This window comes from Echiichthys vipera (assembly GCF_963691815.1).
Source record: "Echiichthys vipera genome assembly, chromosome: 8".
Lineage (NCBI taxonomy): Eukaryota > Metazoa > Chordata > Actinopteri > Perciformes > Trachinidae > Echiichthys > Echiichthys vipera.
The window spans coordinates 30,708,107-30,725,332 of NC_139833.1; the positions used below are offsets into that span (position 1 = coordinate 30,708,107).

Genomic DNA, 17,226 nt, shown 5'->3' on the forward strand with positions numbered 1-17,226 from the left:
AAGAATCAAAGCTCTAAAGTCAAGACAAACAGATTTTAATTAAATATACATGCATTAGCTGGATTCATCCAAAAACAGCACATACCTTTAAGTATATGAACGTTTCCAAAACATAACACATCAGAAATAACAAAACAAAAAGACTTGAATGGATCAGTGTCACTTCCCTTGTACAAAGAAGTAATAATTACCAATATGTAATTTGTGTGGGTCATAATGGATTGATGTTTAACAAACATCCAAAGCCAATTTTGAAGTGTTGTGTTTTTGTATTGAATCTGTTTTGGTACTCCACAAATCAAATACATTTGGTGTTCGCAAAGTGACCCATAGAGAAAAACTAAATGTAGAATGGATGCTCCTTGCAAAGTGCGAAATATTTCAAACTTTTAATTTGCTCAAATTAAAAAAACGTTCACAAATCGTGAAAAAAAGAATAAGTGTAATGTCACAGGCAGCTGGGCAGGCAGTACACTACACACTCAGCCAGCAGGCCTTCTGCATATTACAGTGTATTCCTTTTTCTGTTCACTTTGATTTGTGTGCATCTAAAGTAAAACTTCACTCAATTAGATTTTTATTCTAGTCCAGATATTTTATGAAGATAGACCTACATCATTATCTATTTGACAAAGTATTGCCTCTGCTTTTTAATTGCATAATTTCTTTATGCACATTTTAGCCTCAAGAGTACATGAAACATTATTGCAATATCAAGCAAACCTCAAATTTTGCCATTTGCATTGCACTTTTCTATTTGTTACAATGTAATTCATATCAAACTGCTTGGAAGGAATCCCAGCTAATGACATACATAAATTGCTTGGCTTCCCCTCTCCTCTTGACAAACTGAGAGAACTCAGCTTGAACTGTAGAGAAAGCCCATGAGCCAGCTGAATGATAGCAGTGATAAGGAGTTTTCAAGGTAACTATGCAAAACTGAAACTGTCTGTGGGAAAGCAGCAGCAGAAGCAGAAGTCTGTTTATTTTAATGAGCTCAGAAGTGTCTCTCCTGTTTCTCTTACATTACACTGGGGCTCATTTAGAGTTCACACAGTGCACTGTATGTCCATGATGGATACGGTAATGATACATTAATGCAATCAGGACCAAGTCTGTTTTGTCTCTCATTAAGAAGGCTAGCTATCTTGCTGACAATGGGCCAGGTCACATTTGGTCCTGACTTAAAGCATTTTCCTTTGTTGTGATTTGAAGCGTTGGAGACAGAAAGTGTGTATTTTTGTGGGCATATCAGTGAAATGGTGTAGGGGAGAGAGGATAGGAAGAGAGATAACAGCTGGAATAGTCCAAATCAGGGCTGCTTGGGCCTCAGCAGGGGCACAGGCACCAATTGTGTCTGCTTGTCTTTTCAACACCATGAGAGTTGATGTGGATTTATGAAGGAAAAGGAATCAACTTGAAGCGAGATATGTTCGGCTGCGGAGCCTCTCATCAACACATGGAGCTCTGCAGAGCTGCTGTTCTGATGCTTCAAACCTCTCATCCGGCCTCACTAGTGGTCTACAGTACATACTGGGGATGTGCATCAGTTCTATGGTCCAATATTATCCAATATTTAGTGTTTGTTACCTTTCATTTTATTTAAGACAAGAATGTACAATTTGTCTACATTATAGACATATCTAAAAGTCAGTGTTGGCTTGGATCAGGCTTCAGAGGCACCTAAAGTTGACCTTGTTTGTCTGGCCTTGGATAATTCCAGATCTTATTAATCTTATTTTTATGACTGTATGCCAGCAACAGCCATGGCCGGAGGCATTATGTATTCGGTCCTTTCATCCATCCCATTCTTAAAATCGTCGTCCCGTTTCTTCAGATTTTGCACAAATCTCTGCTTGACTCAAGGATAAACTGATTTGGGAGGTCAAAGGTTGACAAACTGCATTTTGGGCTCAAGAGTGCCTATATTACTTAGGACAACATTTCACGCAAATGTCTAAATGGGTACATTGATGAAGTAATGACATTATATATCCAAAAGCTAAATCCAAAAGGTGACATCTTTAATAAACAGCTTCTGTCCCTTATTGAGCTCCATAACTCAGGAACAAAAGTGGAGACATTTGATCAGACACTGAATTGGTGACACTAATCTTGAAACTGTGCTGAGTGTAGTAGAGATCTGAAGATGTGTGTTTCACCAAAAATACACTTTATTAAATTCCTTCAAAGTCTTCAAGACATATATTATGTAAGCCTGGACATACAGTATATGGATGTAAGCTGCAACCTGACTGGTTAACAAAGGCTTAGGTTAGTTTCTTTAATGTCATAAAACCGTTTTCACACGATTAAGTTATTTTTCTTACAACTGCAAAGTGCTAGTTTTTGATTGTATGTTCAAATATAACATTAGTAGAATGACCTGCACACCCATATGTACACAGGGAAAATGTTGTTACTGTTGAGTCAAGCACCACCCAAAGTTCTCCAGACAATAGCACTGTAGCATTTTCTGTGCTGCTGTATGGATTTGAACATTACCCTGAGAAATGTGTCAAGTCCACAAACACGAGTCACCCAAGCCAGCAGATGGGAAAGTAGGAGCCTCAGTCCTGATGGAAACGTGAATAGATCTGTCCCTGTGGATGAGATACAGCCCTGTGCTTACTACTACATTCTGTGCTGTATATGCATGCATGTATATACATTTTAAAAATACTGTATGTAGTGGATGTACGAGTATGGACCTTTCAAAATTCAAGTAATGTTCACACACACACACACAATTTTACTGCTTATCCAGACTTGGCTGTGTGTGATATATCCGGTTAACAGGACTTTGCATGTATGGAGACTTACTGTAGTCATCCCATAAATCATACAAATCCATGGCCAAACTTTGAGGCCTACTCACTAATCATGTAGATTAGGAAAATTACTTTTTTTAAAAAGTACTTTCTTATCATCCACTGTTTTAAATGTGCTCTCTGGTAATGCACTGTATCTCTGTCTACTCTGTCTGTCTTTCTTTCACTGTGTTTTCCCTCTCTGAATGTGTCTTTGATTCTGTCTTTGAGTGTATTTTTAGCTGTTTCTCTGCTTCTGTCAGTCCATCTTTCTCTATGTCTGCCTTTCACTGACTCCCTCACAGGCTGAATCACTGTCCAGCTTTCTTCCTCCCAATTATTCTTACTGTACCCATAGCCATAGTCAACATTTATGAGGTGTGTCTAGCCTCACAGCTGCAGGCTACTGCAGTTGGGCCATGTTGAAAGACACACACACACACTATACATATATACGTTATATTCTCTTAAAACCACACAAACACATTCACAGTCACTCATAATGTGCCGGCATCCAGTGCAGAGAGTATGGGCCTAGAATGTGAGCAGGCTTTCTGTAGGCCAGGATCTGTTTCCATTCAAACCTGCCTGTGTCCTTCCTGAGCCCCTGGGCTCCTGCCGCGGCATTGCCCCTGGGCTGCTGGGTCACAGCACAACAGGGGAGCAGCAGTACAGTGGGTTGGTGTGTGTGAGAGAGAGTGAGTGAGGGCGAGAGAGCAAGAGTGTGTGTGGCTCCATGAGTCGGTGTCTGCTCACTGTCCTACAACGCACACACAAATTGATACAAATAGAAACACTTCCTTATGTTCACAAAGACGCATTTAGACACTTCTATCATACACACTCACACACACAACATACACTGCACACACTGTTCCTTGCACCCACCCACACACAGCTGAGCCCCTTTTCAGTGGTGTCAACAGCTCTCTCTCTCTCTCTCTTGCTCTCTCTCTCTCGCTCTCTCTCTCTCTCTCTGTCTGTCTCTCTCTCTCTCTCTGTCTGTCTCTCTCTCTCTCTCTCTCTCTCTCTCTCTCTCTCTCTCTCTCTCTCTCTCTCTTCACACGTGCACACACATTCATAGTCACAGACACACACCAGTAGAACACCTGTCGATGCTGCATGGCTCGCTCCAGGACACCTTCGAGTCATGAGCTCATCGGAAAAGCAATTAAAGGCAGCGTAGGCCCCGCACGCTGGCGTAATGTTTTGTTTTGCTACTTGGCTTCAAAATTAACCAAACCTGTCAGAAGTCATCTGGCTGACGCGGGCTGGGCTATATTTATTTATTTTCTGTTGGAGAAGCTGGACGCAGGGTCCCAGTGCTGCTTCACGTCCAACAATGAAGCGATTCTGAGGGGGTGATTTGCTGGCTTGAACATGAATCCTCCCCCCTCTGTCTACCTGGGGGGTGGGCAGTGTGCATGCCCCACCTCTGTTAGCCTGTCTGTTACTCTGATGGCCCTGTAGTTGGGAGATTGTGGCCTCTGTAACCCTAATCAGGGCTTTGGTCTCCACAGTGGGGCTTGGTTTTTGAACTTGCACTGACCTAACCACTCCCAGTTTATTGAATTTCATGCTTACACTGACTGAACAAAAGCAGATTTTGCATTCAAAATTGTCAATGTGTAAACGATGCAACCTGATAAAAAGACAATAGAAAGACAGAAAGATGTGTGGCTGATAGATTACTGGGACTGTGGGCCCAGAAAGGGGACAATGACAGAAGAGCCTAGACAGTTCAAAGGTTAGAGGCCTTCTCTCAGTCTGGTCTAAAGCTCTACTGAAGCCTCAGGCTGTGAGCAGTCTGATGTCAGACAGCAATAAAACAACACCAGCAACCCTGTGCTCTCTTTTAACTCTACGAAAATAAAAACACCTTTGACATTAATAGGTCCACTGTGGTTGAGTCAAGGTAAGTGTGTCTTCACAGATGCCTGCACAGACATTTTGCGGTGGTGTGTATTTTCTAGGCAACTGAGTAGTTTTCTGGTGTTTTCTTGAGGAATCATTTAGGAAATAAGAAAAACACATATGTTATCATTGTCATCACTTTCTGTAATTACCCATATGCCACCCTGTTAGAGCAGAGAAAAACAACAGTTAGCCTGCTGCCGAGGTCGCCCTCTAAGCATGCCAGGCTGTTTCATGGTGCTGCAAGCTTCAAAGGAGGTGTCACTCTCTGGCAGTTATGTCAACACAGTGATGAAACAAGAAAACACAGTGGATGGTAAAGCCTTGGTCTTCAAAGCCTCATAAGCCAGGTCAACACATATTTTGTTTCTGTGTCAATGTCAAACAGAGAGAGAGGCAGAGAGAGATTGTTTGATCGGTTAATTTCAGAAAGAGAGCTTTCTGAGTGGTGTTGTGATTTATCAAACTGGTCATGCCTGTCACAGACAGAAGCCAAACACACAAGTTACACAGACACAATAAGGTGACAGCTGCTGGCATGACACTTGATGCACTGCTGATAGAATGCAACTTGCTTCAGCTTACTTAGTTATTTATGCAATGAACTTACTTGACTTCATACACTCCTGTTCGTTCAACTGATAATGGCACAATTATGTTATAATGGAAACTTACATGTGTTTTTTTTTGTGTATTGCATTTGTTCATGGCAATGGCAAGGCTTTCTGCACTGGCTCTGGCACTGTACCACCTTAAGTTTAGAATAAAAAAAGCTGGTGGCAGTATAGTGTACCTTAGTCAGCTTTAAAACATATAAAGGCTATGTAATCTGCTCTAAGTTATATGCAATTAGGCATTTTATATATTATTTGCTCATTTATATCTGTAATAACTGTTAAATAAACAATCCATCTACTAAGTTACATGAGTTATTGTGCTATGACTCATTTCCGTTGAATGTACTTGGTTGTGCTAGGTGCATCCCATTGACCACAATTTAGGGTCAGTTTATTGAATACATCTACACTTCTCAACCCATTCCCAGCCTTTTGGGTCCTATAGTACTCATGTTGTTCTGGGCTATGATGAAACCACTTGAAGTCGGGCCCCAGCACTACAGTCACAGCCAACGCCTATTAAGCAGCCACACTGTGGGATAGGAGTTCTAGCCACAGAGCTGAGGTCGGGATTCTCCATCATGACAAGGGGGGTCGGGTGTGTGTGTGTGTGTGTGGGGGGGGGGGGGGGGGGGGGGGGGGTGTAGGATGATGAGGAAGGGTGGAGGTATGGTTTCAGAAGGAAGGGTAAAGAAGGGTGAACTAGGATAAAGGGGGACAAGGAAAGATGAAACGTGGAGACAGATTGTAATGGAGAGGTAGCGATAGATACAAGGATACAAGAATTGAGTAAGGGAGGGCTTTAGAATGGAATTGAAACAGACACTGAAGTTGTAGATGGATAGGGAAATAATGACGAAACAGAAAGATGGAAGTGAGGGAAAGTAAAGAAAGATGAATTGATAAAGGAATATATGTTTCTCAGTTTGACTTGATCCACCGGGAAAGTTTGCACAGAAAGGATTTTGTTCCAGGAATAAAGCATCGCTCAGGACTGAAGTGCACCTGGTGAATAACACAGACACTAGTACTGAAACATACATGCACTATTACATCATAATGCACACACACACACACACACACACACACACACACATTTTTGTTGTTACACCAGTTCTCTAGCTTGGCAGGAATTGCTCCCTCCTCCATTATGCCCTGTGAACAATGCAAATAAAACAACTCTAATTTGCTCCACTTTTACAATGTTCAGTGATTTGTGGCCTCTGTGTGTGTGTGTGTGTGTGTGTGTGTGTGTGTGTGTGTGTGTGTGTGTGTGTGTGTGTGTGTGTGTGTGTGTTTGTGTGTGTGTGTGTGTGTGTGTGTGTGTGTGTGTGTGTGTGTGTGTGTGTGTGTGTGTGTGTGTGTGTGTGTGTGTGTGTGTGTGTGTGTGTGTGTGTGTGTGTGTGTGTGTGTGTGTGTGTGTGTGTGTGTGTGCGTCACTGCTGTCAAATGTGAGTGTGTGTGTGTGTGTGTCCAGGGATAATTCAAAATTGTGCTTTGGCCATACTTTAGACACACTAAAATGTTAGGCAAAGCAACAAGAAGTCAGGCTTTGTGGAAGGTGAAATGCGCACACACACATTTACACATTCACACTTAAAGCATTTTTGCCTAAGGGCCTGAAACAGAAGACCGGGGTCTTGTCCAAAGCTCCATTAAACTGCTGAAAGTCCTTCTAGAGCCGAAACATCCTCCTATCGTCATGCTGGGACATTCCACGGCACGCCAGAGACCCTGCGCTAATCCTGCCGGCATGGGAGTCATTATTGATAGGATCCTAATGCATTACCTCAGGGCCTGCTTATTGTTGGTAAAGATTATTATTTAAGAGTAAACCAAAACCCAGAGAAAGTCTTGAGTTTCATAGAAATTTATCAAAAGAAAATGTTATTCTTGGCTTAGTGTGATACCACTTTGAACAGCACAATTGAAACAAACTGTGCTCCTTGCTGCACTCTAACAAGTGGGCTTGATACCCACCAGCAGGTCATTAGGACACTGTAAACTGCGCGGGAGTGAAGGAACCTGACACTCAATCTGAGCAGATTTGCCCTAAGTCACTTTTACTCAGTGGTTATTACCTTACATTGATTTCAGTGATCCGTATCAATGTACCTCCGACTTTGCAGACATAATTGCAGCAACCACATTGGAACATTTTTGTCCATGTGAGTTCAGATAGTTTCCACTTTAGTCAGTCATTCTTTGCACCTCTTGATCTGGTTCCTTTTGAATAAGTTGTGTTGATGATTCAAAAAATAAACAAGTTGAATTTCTTTCCATTTTGGTTCAGTAGGCTACACTTCTGCTGTCAGTCAGCCTGCTGACAGACTGCTACGGAGAAAGAACAACACTGTCTCTAAACTCACAAACTGTAGGAATATACAGTGTAGATCAAAATTAGAGAACAAATTTATTCTGAAATACTGTTATTTTGTATTGTTCAGAATTTGATGGCTGTTCCTATACCACTACTGTGCTAGCATGTTTTGGCTTTCAGTCCAAAAGGTTTTAAATGATGAGACACTGTGTGCAGAGACAGATCCTTGCCCTGTTGAGAACTGAACTGGAGACCAACTCCAGCTGCAGAGTTGAACTGATTCCCCATTGAGAGTCTTCTCATAATCCTGCCCTCTGGTGCACTTGTTTTACGTGGACGATCGGCCTTTTTGAGGGACTTAAAGGAATCTGTGTCCTTGTAAAGTTTCAGTATTGTTGAAATCACAGACTGAAGCACCAACTTATCTCTGATGGCTGAGAGGGTCATCTCTTTGGCCTTCGTCTGGACAACCTGCTGACTCAGGGTTTCAGTCTCCTTAGAGCAGCTCGCCATCTTACAAAGTAACCAGGAGAGCTGCAGATAAATAGGGTGTGTCCAACAATGAAGCCAATTGTTACCAGGTGCCAGATTACTACTAATAACTGTGAGCATCTGAAAGTGTTCTCTAATTTGATCTACAGTGTATTCTTAAACCTATTTTACTTATTGCAAAGAAAAATACAGCCATACACCTTCTGAATTCAAGTTTCTCTTTTACCTAGCAAGATAACTAATTGCCTTGTTAAATCCTCATAAAAATAAACCCACTTCATTCAAAGTAAACCTTTCAACTGTTAAAACAATCACCAACTCTGGTTTGGTTTAAATAAAATCCCTACAGAATAAGATGTGAAAATATGCCGCTTCTATGCGCTATAATCTAATATTGACTTCGTAAAGTATATCACTTCCTATTTGACTTTCTTTTTCTTTTTTTAAGGCGTTCATCCGTCATGGTTTTTCATTTTCTTTGTCTTCAGAGTTGCATTACTAAATCTCTCATGTGTTGTTTTTCTGTATGTTGCCCAGGTGCAGTCCTGCTGGTCAGTGTCCAGGGCATAGCTGTCAATGTGGACCCAGTTTTCTGCACATGGCTTTTGTACCAACCTCACAGAGGAAGCAGCAGGCAGCAGCAGCAGGTACCTGATCCTCATCTTCTCAGACTAAAATGTCTGTTTTCGCTTCCTGGCCCTTTGTTTCAACATGTTTTACATTTGATGTTTCATATGAATAACTTGTACATGTAATTTGTATTAATAGAGTACCTGCAGCATATTCTACTGTTACAGTCATTGTAAGCGGTTCCGGATAAGAGCCTGAAGGGGGAATGTAAATGTCTCCCTCCCTCTCCATTGCATTCTCATTCCCAGCTACCTTTTTCCATGTGCTCTGCTCCCTGTCTTCCATCCACTCTCTCTCTATTTATTTGACAGGGGTCATGGTGATGGTTATGGACATTGAATGCTATGTGCCCACACTACACACACACATACACACATGCTCAGTTTGATTGCCTGGGATATAGTGCAGGTTCACCCCATAAAGGCACATAAATATATATAGTACATGAAAGTATCATATTGTAATACTTTAAATGTTTTTTTTTCAACAAGTTGTTCTGTTTCATGCCTCCTGCAGTTTGGAAGGGCTGTCAGCATGCATGTGTGTGTGACAGACAAAGAGAGAGGGAGTTAATTGCACCAACTCCTTACTCTATAGGTTATTGCTGTAAGGGGGGTAAACAGATGTTATGAGTTGAACTGCAGCCAGTGTGAAGGATACACTACCCTGGTGCGTGCGTGTGTGTGCACGTGCGTGTGCGTGTGCGTGTGTGTGTGTGTGTGTGTGTGTGTGTGTGTGTGTGTGTGTGTGTGTGTGTGTGTGTGTGTGTGTGTGTGTGTGTGTGTGTGTGTGTGTGTGTGTGTGTGTGTGTGTGTGTGTGTGATTTTGTTTATGCCTGTCTTCATGTATGTGTTTCTGTGAGCTCAGCTTCCTGTCAGGGCCACCTCTCAAGGCTTGGCTGGCTTAGCTGAAGGCCACAGAACAGCCTGTGAAGGACGGAGGATTGGACACCAACTGGTAGAGTCAGCAAGGCAGGAACTGATGTGGACAAGGGCAGAAGGATGTACTGTGTGTGTCACATGAAGAGAGAAATGGGAAGGGCTTCAGTAGTACAGAGGAAAGAAGCACAAGAAAGTTGATGGGGGGGGGGGGGCAAGCGAAAGGGAAGTGGAGTCATACACATCGGAGAGGGGAGGCACATGGGGTATGATAGAGAAATTGTAGAGGACAGATACTGAGGGTCAAAAGAAAACACCTGGGGATGAGGTCAAGAAAATAGAGAATGAAACAAAGACAACAGAAGCGGAAAGCACAAGACAACATCGAGAAGGTGCTGAGAAAGGGAAACACCCAATGAGCAGGAAACACAGACTCAAAAGCTGCAAATCAAAGAAGTAGAGGGAGATTGTTGGGGAAGCGGGAAATGAAGAGAAAGGGAATAAGAGGAAAAAAGAAGGTTGAGACCCAAACAGGCATTTGCTTTGGCTGTTTTCACCACCCCTCAGTGTGTGTGTGGTAGAAGAAGTTAGCTCATACTATGTCATCCATCAGGAATGAGCGATGGTCATTGGGTTAGGTACCTGCTTTTAGCACTATTAAAATATAGTCCAGCACAAAGTTTCCGTGGAGTGTACAAACTGAATTATATAATTTCTTTTTAACCATTTAGCATTTTTCTCAAACACATGAACAAGACGGTCATATGGGTTGTCTATATAGTATTTTAGTGTTATATATATATACACTATAGATATGTATTTGAGGTTGTTTTTAGTTATTATTTTTCAAACATGCACTTGTGAAAGCCTCAAATACAGCGTGTGTTTTCTAATTTCAGCGTATTATAAACATCCTCTAAGCAGACTTTTTTAAAAGACCTAAATATGATTTTGAGCGTGACTGAGTGTGCAACTAACCTACTGGCCTACAATATTCCATTCACCGTATCTAAAGTTGTGAAAACCTTAGAAGAGTTTGGCGTCATACCTCAGTCAGTAGTTTCAAATACTAATGTAATTTGGGGGCCCATTTTTAATCTGACCACAACCAGCCTTTGAACAGGGAGCTGTCACTAGTCCTTGTTGGTATTGGATGCCGCTATTGTGCTCCACTGCATTATTCTTTTTGTCTTTCTCTCTCTGCCTCCCTTTCTGTCTTGCATTGCATTATGCATTGTATCTCCTGATTAATCCAGATTTTTTAAGCTGTCTGAATGTGTCTCCGATTGATGGCTAAGGATGTCAAGATTAACCAATTTTGCCATAATCGTTGGTTCATGATGTCACTGTTTCATAACTGTATTTACTATAGAAGCTACGCTTTCTATGGTGCCCTGATTCCTACATTGTTGCCCTGTGAAAACAAATTTCACAAGTCACTTTATTTGTGTGTGATGGTGAAATCTCCTCTCACTAGTCATGTAACACGTGTGTGCACCTGTTTGTTTTGTGAGAGAGTGTCAACATGTCACTCACCTGAAGTGTTGAGAAGAAAAGCTGTAAAAATGTCAGACTAAAAGCATCTTAAATCATCAGAGTGGAGCATTTTGGATATCTCCAAAATGACCAGGGAGTCGTTGTAGAAGATGAATATCCAGTTTGCAAAGCGTCTGAAAGTCTAAAAGTGAGCGTCTAAAACATGTTGGAGAAAATCATCCAGCCCTTTAAGCTTAAGGCAAGGTTAAAAAAGTAAACTAGTGAATGTAACGTTACTAAGCTGGACCAAACCAGTTTAAACTGGGTTGGAGTAGTTCACTATGTGTTACTGTTTGTTGTCTGAACCGTGTGGGGACATGTAGTAGTTACCTGGATGTTAACTCCAGTTCTATGAGGACTGGCTGAACCTGCTGACTGATAGGTGTTATGTGCAGGAGCAAAAGAATGCTTGTGTGTCTTTTTCCTTCAATAGTGAGTAATAATAAGTTCAACTGTGAAATTCCTGTATATTTCCTCTGACAGTAATTGTGATATCAAAATTTCATAATGGCAACATCCCTAGTCATGGCCTAACAAACAACAACAAAGTTGGTAAAATATAGAAGATTATTTAAATCATTTGTTACAGCATTATCTATTTTTAAAGAGTGAATGAATCCATATTCAATGGAAATGCATTAATGTTAAAATAAAGCAACACATTTGCTTTCCCGTGGCCGCATAGATACTCAGTCATGCTGTGATGTCATTGCAGACTCCTGGTTCAGTTTCTCTGTCTAAGAGGAAGGAGGACGATGTGTCCGTGGGGAGCACACCACTGGCCAGACAGCCCTCCAATCAGGCCTCAGACTATGCCAGCAGCCCGGTCAAAACCAAGACAGTGACAGGTAGGTTTACTAACCCCAAGCTGTGTCATAGGTATAATATTTAAGATATCATTATGATATTGCAATTTATACAATAACATGACATCAACTCCATGTAGCAGAGAGGTTTACACACATAAAGGGAACGTGGTAGTAAAATATATTCAGTGTTTGTTTTCAGATGTGTTTTGTGTAAAGATTAATATACAAATGAAAACAGCACAACATTTACCTCCCTGATGTTTGCAATAAATACTAGTGTCTACTTTTAAGGATATGGTCTTTCAGCAGATGACTTACAACATTTTACTGCATAAAACTTTGTTTCTATGCAATCAAATCACGTTACTATGCTGTTACATAACACACTACAGCTTGCTGACACCTGAGTGAACCCATATTACAGAGGACACCACATATCCAGGCATGTCCTTCTCTGTTTTCCTCCTCTGCTAGTATTACTGTGGGCTCTGGATGCCCAGAAAAGATGAGTGGCTTGGCAGTGTGGAGCCTTCTTTAATGCCAGTTTTCCGCTTCTGGGACCCCCCTGTTCAGAACAACACACACACACACACACACACACACATACACATACACATACACACACACACAACTTCACAGAATACATTTACATATCAGCAATAGTAGGAAACTCTGAACCCTTTGCATGGAGATGGACAGATCAGAGAAAGAGAGGAGAGAGGACAGATATTAGGGAGAATTAGTGCAGTTCCGGACCTTGTCACAGATGTGATTGCAGGCACACCAACAGTATCCATAAACTTTTAGGTGAGGGAGGAATTAAGTTACTGACAATTCATCAACTGTACAAATGCAGTGGGGAAAAAATTGGGCCTCATGCAGCAACATTCTCTTGAAGTTCTCTTCATTTCCTGTTCAGAGAAATGATGTGAAGATGAGCTGAATGAGAATCCTTCTTGTTTATAACTGTGTATTAGCATATGTTAACGTCTTCTAAACACTACATAAGGGCAGGTGTTGTGCTGTGTGCAAACACTCTGACACAGAGATGTCACTAAAAAGAGGCTGAGTTCAGTGCTGGAGCTGCAGAAAAATCAAAAACATAAATTCATAAAGTTTCAAGTTATTTATTGTTGTGCACAATTGAAGTTCTGAATTTTGGGCTCCCCCCAACAATGCCCATTAAATATGTATTTAAAAGGTTTTTTTAAAGTAAAATAAAAATTGAGAATCTAAGACATAATAGTACAGTTAAGTTATAGGGCTAAATTTACACATAATAAAATATAAATAAATTAATATATACAGTACATGCATGGAGACACAATTAGCAAATAAACTTATAAAGTACACAGAATATGAGGTGTGAATATTTTGGATATAGAGTAATAAAGAGTAATAAAAAGATACTGTATATATAAAGTTACAGTGTGATAGAAAAGTAATTAGATCAAATGCATTGTTTACTGATGTTCAACAAACAATTTGTTGACTGTGAATAACTTTTATAACACAGTTTTGCCATTCTTCAGAGAAATAGGAAAGAAACACTGGTGAGTCCCAGAAACCAGTGGGTACTCACATAATAAGAAAACATTTTAGATACAAACAAAAATAAGAGAACATTTGTTCATATATCACTTCTTGCATGAGGCCTAATGTTCCTTATCAATATGAGGAATCTGTGTCGTGGACCTCAGGAATATTGTATGCTGATCACAAAAAAACTACCCGCAACACAAACACACATACTGTACGGTACACATGTATTCTTAACCTCCTATGTGGGAGGATGGCTGGAGCAGTATTTCTTTTAAGGAGCTGTCCATGACACAACACAGAGCCTTACTGACTGCAGAAATGGTTTTCATTTAATGCTCATGTGGTGTATTTATGAACCTAATAGCCCACCTCCTCTTTCTCGTGTTCCCCTATAGATTTTCAATTAACGGGATCCAATGGAACATTTTTGGCTAGCTCCATGTAACTGAATTAGTTACAGAGTTTAAAAAACGAATAAATAAATAAGGTAAAAAAAACTCTTCCCAGCCTCTACTGTTGACTCTCACAGTGTTTAGGCTCCAGGTCCTTTAAACACTTTAACGGTTGAAACATTCTCTGCCAAAGCATCTCAGTGAAGAGTCAGGGGAAATAAGCAAGTGGCTGTTTGTCTTTTTTTTCTTTTTTTTGAACTCCCTGGGAAATGTGTTCCCAACAGGAGTGATGAATCCCTGTTTTGAGTGAAGTCATCCTGACGCTGTAAATAACATTGCATGTCTATGACGTGCCCCCCATGTCAAGTGTTTTGATAGGAAAAATGCTCCTCTGACATTTCAGAGTCTAAAAAAGGCCATTAGGGTTATTTCCTTGCTCGCTTTAAAAGCTCACAGCTGAAAGGTCACGCCGCCTTTCCTCCTGGTTTTCCCTCTGTTCCTTGTTTCATTCAAATTCTGCACTAATGGCTTTTCCATACGCAGCATCTTTGCTTACTCACATCTCAACAGTATATTCTCCCATTAGGGGTCGTCTGTAAACAGTCACCTTGGCTCTAACGCTGCACACAAAGCTAAATCAGGCTGTAGCTTGTCAGCAACACTCAACTGACTAGAGAACGCTGGCTACCAATGTGCAAGGCCTCCTATCCATCAGCTGTCTATCTCTGTCACTGCTTCTCTGACTTGTTGTCTAACTTCTTTTTTTCTGTCACTTTTTTGTTGACATCTTTTTTTTTTCTAAGGCTACATCCACACTACTTAGTTTTTGTTTAAAATCACATATCTTTGCTACGTTTACACCTCACATCCACATTACTTCGGTGTTTCAGATCCTCTAAAATAGAGACATTTGGAAACGCTGCTGGGCCCATTAGTTTGTAAACTCTGGGGTTGTGTTTTAGTCTTGAGGAGAAGAAACAAAGATGTTTGAAAACGATGACGCAGACACCCAAGTTAGTCAGTCTCATCAGTTAGGTAGGCTGACATACCTTTTGTGATTTAATCCTTCTTATGTGGGTGCTACTTTGCCATGCCTTTTTCCAGTGATGGCTAATACGCATTTGTTACTCTCAGTAAGAGTTCCACCTCATCGTCGATCCAAGAAAATCAATCTCTGGTCTTACTTTTCAGCAGAGCTGTTCTTTGTCCAATGTATTTTCTGTATTTTCACCTTTTATCCATCATTTTTAACAGAGTAGCATTAGGGAGCCATGCCTAGATCATGTGAATGGTCACGTCATTTTGTATGTGTTTTCAAGCGTGTTAATATGGAGATTATTTCTGATAACGTTTTAGAATGAAAACATAGTAGTATGGATATAGCCTTGGTCCTGCGGCCTGTATGTGTCACCCTGCCTACCACTGAGGTGTTATGTTATGTAATGCTAGCTGGATTTTAGAATTAACCGACAACACACACATACATGCATTCATACACTGTCTGTTAGCTGTTGAAATATGGTCGGCACATCTGGCCTGAAACTGTCTGTTGGAGTGTTTAGTATTAGATCTATTTGTATAAGGCATCTCATTGTTGGACTGCATTAGTTAGTTAGAAACATATACTGAGTCAGACTCAAGCCCTTTCTTATCCATATATTTCTCTTGAGAAGTGAAAACAAGACATTGGTAACTAGGTGCTGGTACTGTATTTTGTTGAAATTCTACCATCAACCACTCCAACACTCTACGATGGAATCCAACTTGCAAGTAAATGAATAGCATCTCCTCTGGAAATTGCTGCAGTGTTACTGGAGTAGATGTAATGAAAAGTTACAAATTGTTTCCGCAAGCAATCAGAATAAGAAAATGATAGAGGCATTTAGCCCTTATGGTTTAAATCATGGTGAAACAATACGCATCCCTGCAGTCAGAAGATCTTGATGTACTGCAGCTCAACACAAGAGAAATTCCATCACAGCAGGTATTTTGTTTCCTTTATCCCAGACTTCCAGTTCCACCTTAACCTTGTTACATAATAATATACACTGTAATCAACATTTGTGGAGATGACTTTATATCTTGGACAATGAATGAAAAATGTAAACTCCCCACATCTTCTTGGGTTGTTGGTAATGGTGATACTTGATATACTTCATAAATTAAAATTCTGTTCCACCTCATTTTTCTTAATAATATGCTGTTCCTGGGATTAATAGGAGGATGATAAGTGGAATGTTAATTCTTCATTGTCCCCAGACTTGGCTGGCCATGGCGGGAGAGATACTCCATACACAGACATTTGATACGTAGACTGATATATCCTGATATTTAATGTAGAATTGTTTATGTTTGTTTTAATGTAGAATCTTGTGGAAATAACTGTTTGCTAAGTCAGCTCAGGTAAAAATCCAACCAGAATTCACATATGTTAACCCAATAACTGCACTCATTTGAACTAAAGGGAGACATGTAAGAACCATGGTGAACCAGTATCCTCAGTTCACGTACCAGTCTGGACCAGTCCCAGCCTGGTCAGTTGCGTACATGAACTGATGAAGCCTCTTGGATGAGAGGTGAAACGTCTTCCTAGACAAATAACCAAGTCCAGTTGCTTTTGACTGAAATTGCTTTGAGGATAACGATGACCTGGACAAATGAGAATATTCACAGGCCCATGGTGAACCAGGATTCCTTAAAGACTCAAGGTCATGGGAATAACATTATGCCTCACGAGACGAGCTTCTGATATTCAACATGTTATGATTGGAATTAGGCTCTCTAAAGATGACTTATTAATTACTTTACCATGTGTTGAGCACGCTGTGAATAATGAGCTGGATGTTTAAACAGGAGGGAGATGATGGGAGCTCACTAGCTGTTATGTTAAAAGAAGAAACACTGGACAGGGTGAGCCCTAAATACAATTAGTTTATCATGTGTACCTGTGGAGTTTATACTTTGTTGACTTGTTAGCAGGAAGCATGATTTCATCTCTTAAGCCATTTAGCAGCAGCGAGTGATCTGATGGATTTTCCTGAATCTATTTGTAATTGCTGCATGTTTACCCCAGGACATCTGAACCAGCTGTTTAGTTTAGGTTGAATCAATAAGCCATAATGATTTACTAAAGGCTAAAGCTGATGTGCATGTAGTTGAGAAATGAGCATTGTGTCTTGGTGGACCATAATCTTATCAGCTATGACGGAGCAAGGTTTTCAGGCAAATAATGTAATTAATTACTGCCCTGAGAAATAAACTGTGTTGTTGTAAGAAGTGGATTGAA

At 40.6% G+C, this 17,226-nt stretch overlaps 1 protein-coding gene across 3 annotated transcripts in view; it reads left to right on the forward strand.

Annotated features, from left to right (window-relative positions):
* The window catches only part of vps13b (vacuolar protein sorting 13 homolog B), a 387,717-nt gene that overhangs the window by 144,349 nt on the left and 226,142 nt on the right, over positions 1-17,226 (forward strand). For all 3 annotated transcript variants that reach the window (XM_083918688.1, XM_083918687.1, XM_083918689.1), the window contains exons 20-21: positions 8,691-8,800; positions 11,913-12,045. In XM_083918688.1, the coding sequence (XP_083774814.1) occupies positions 8,691-8,800; positions 11,913-12,045 (243 nt within the window). The remainder of the gene's footprint in view (positions 1-8,690; positions 8,801-11,912; positions 12,046-17,226) is intronic.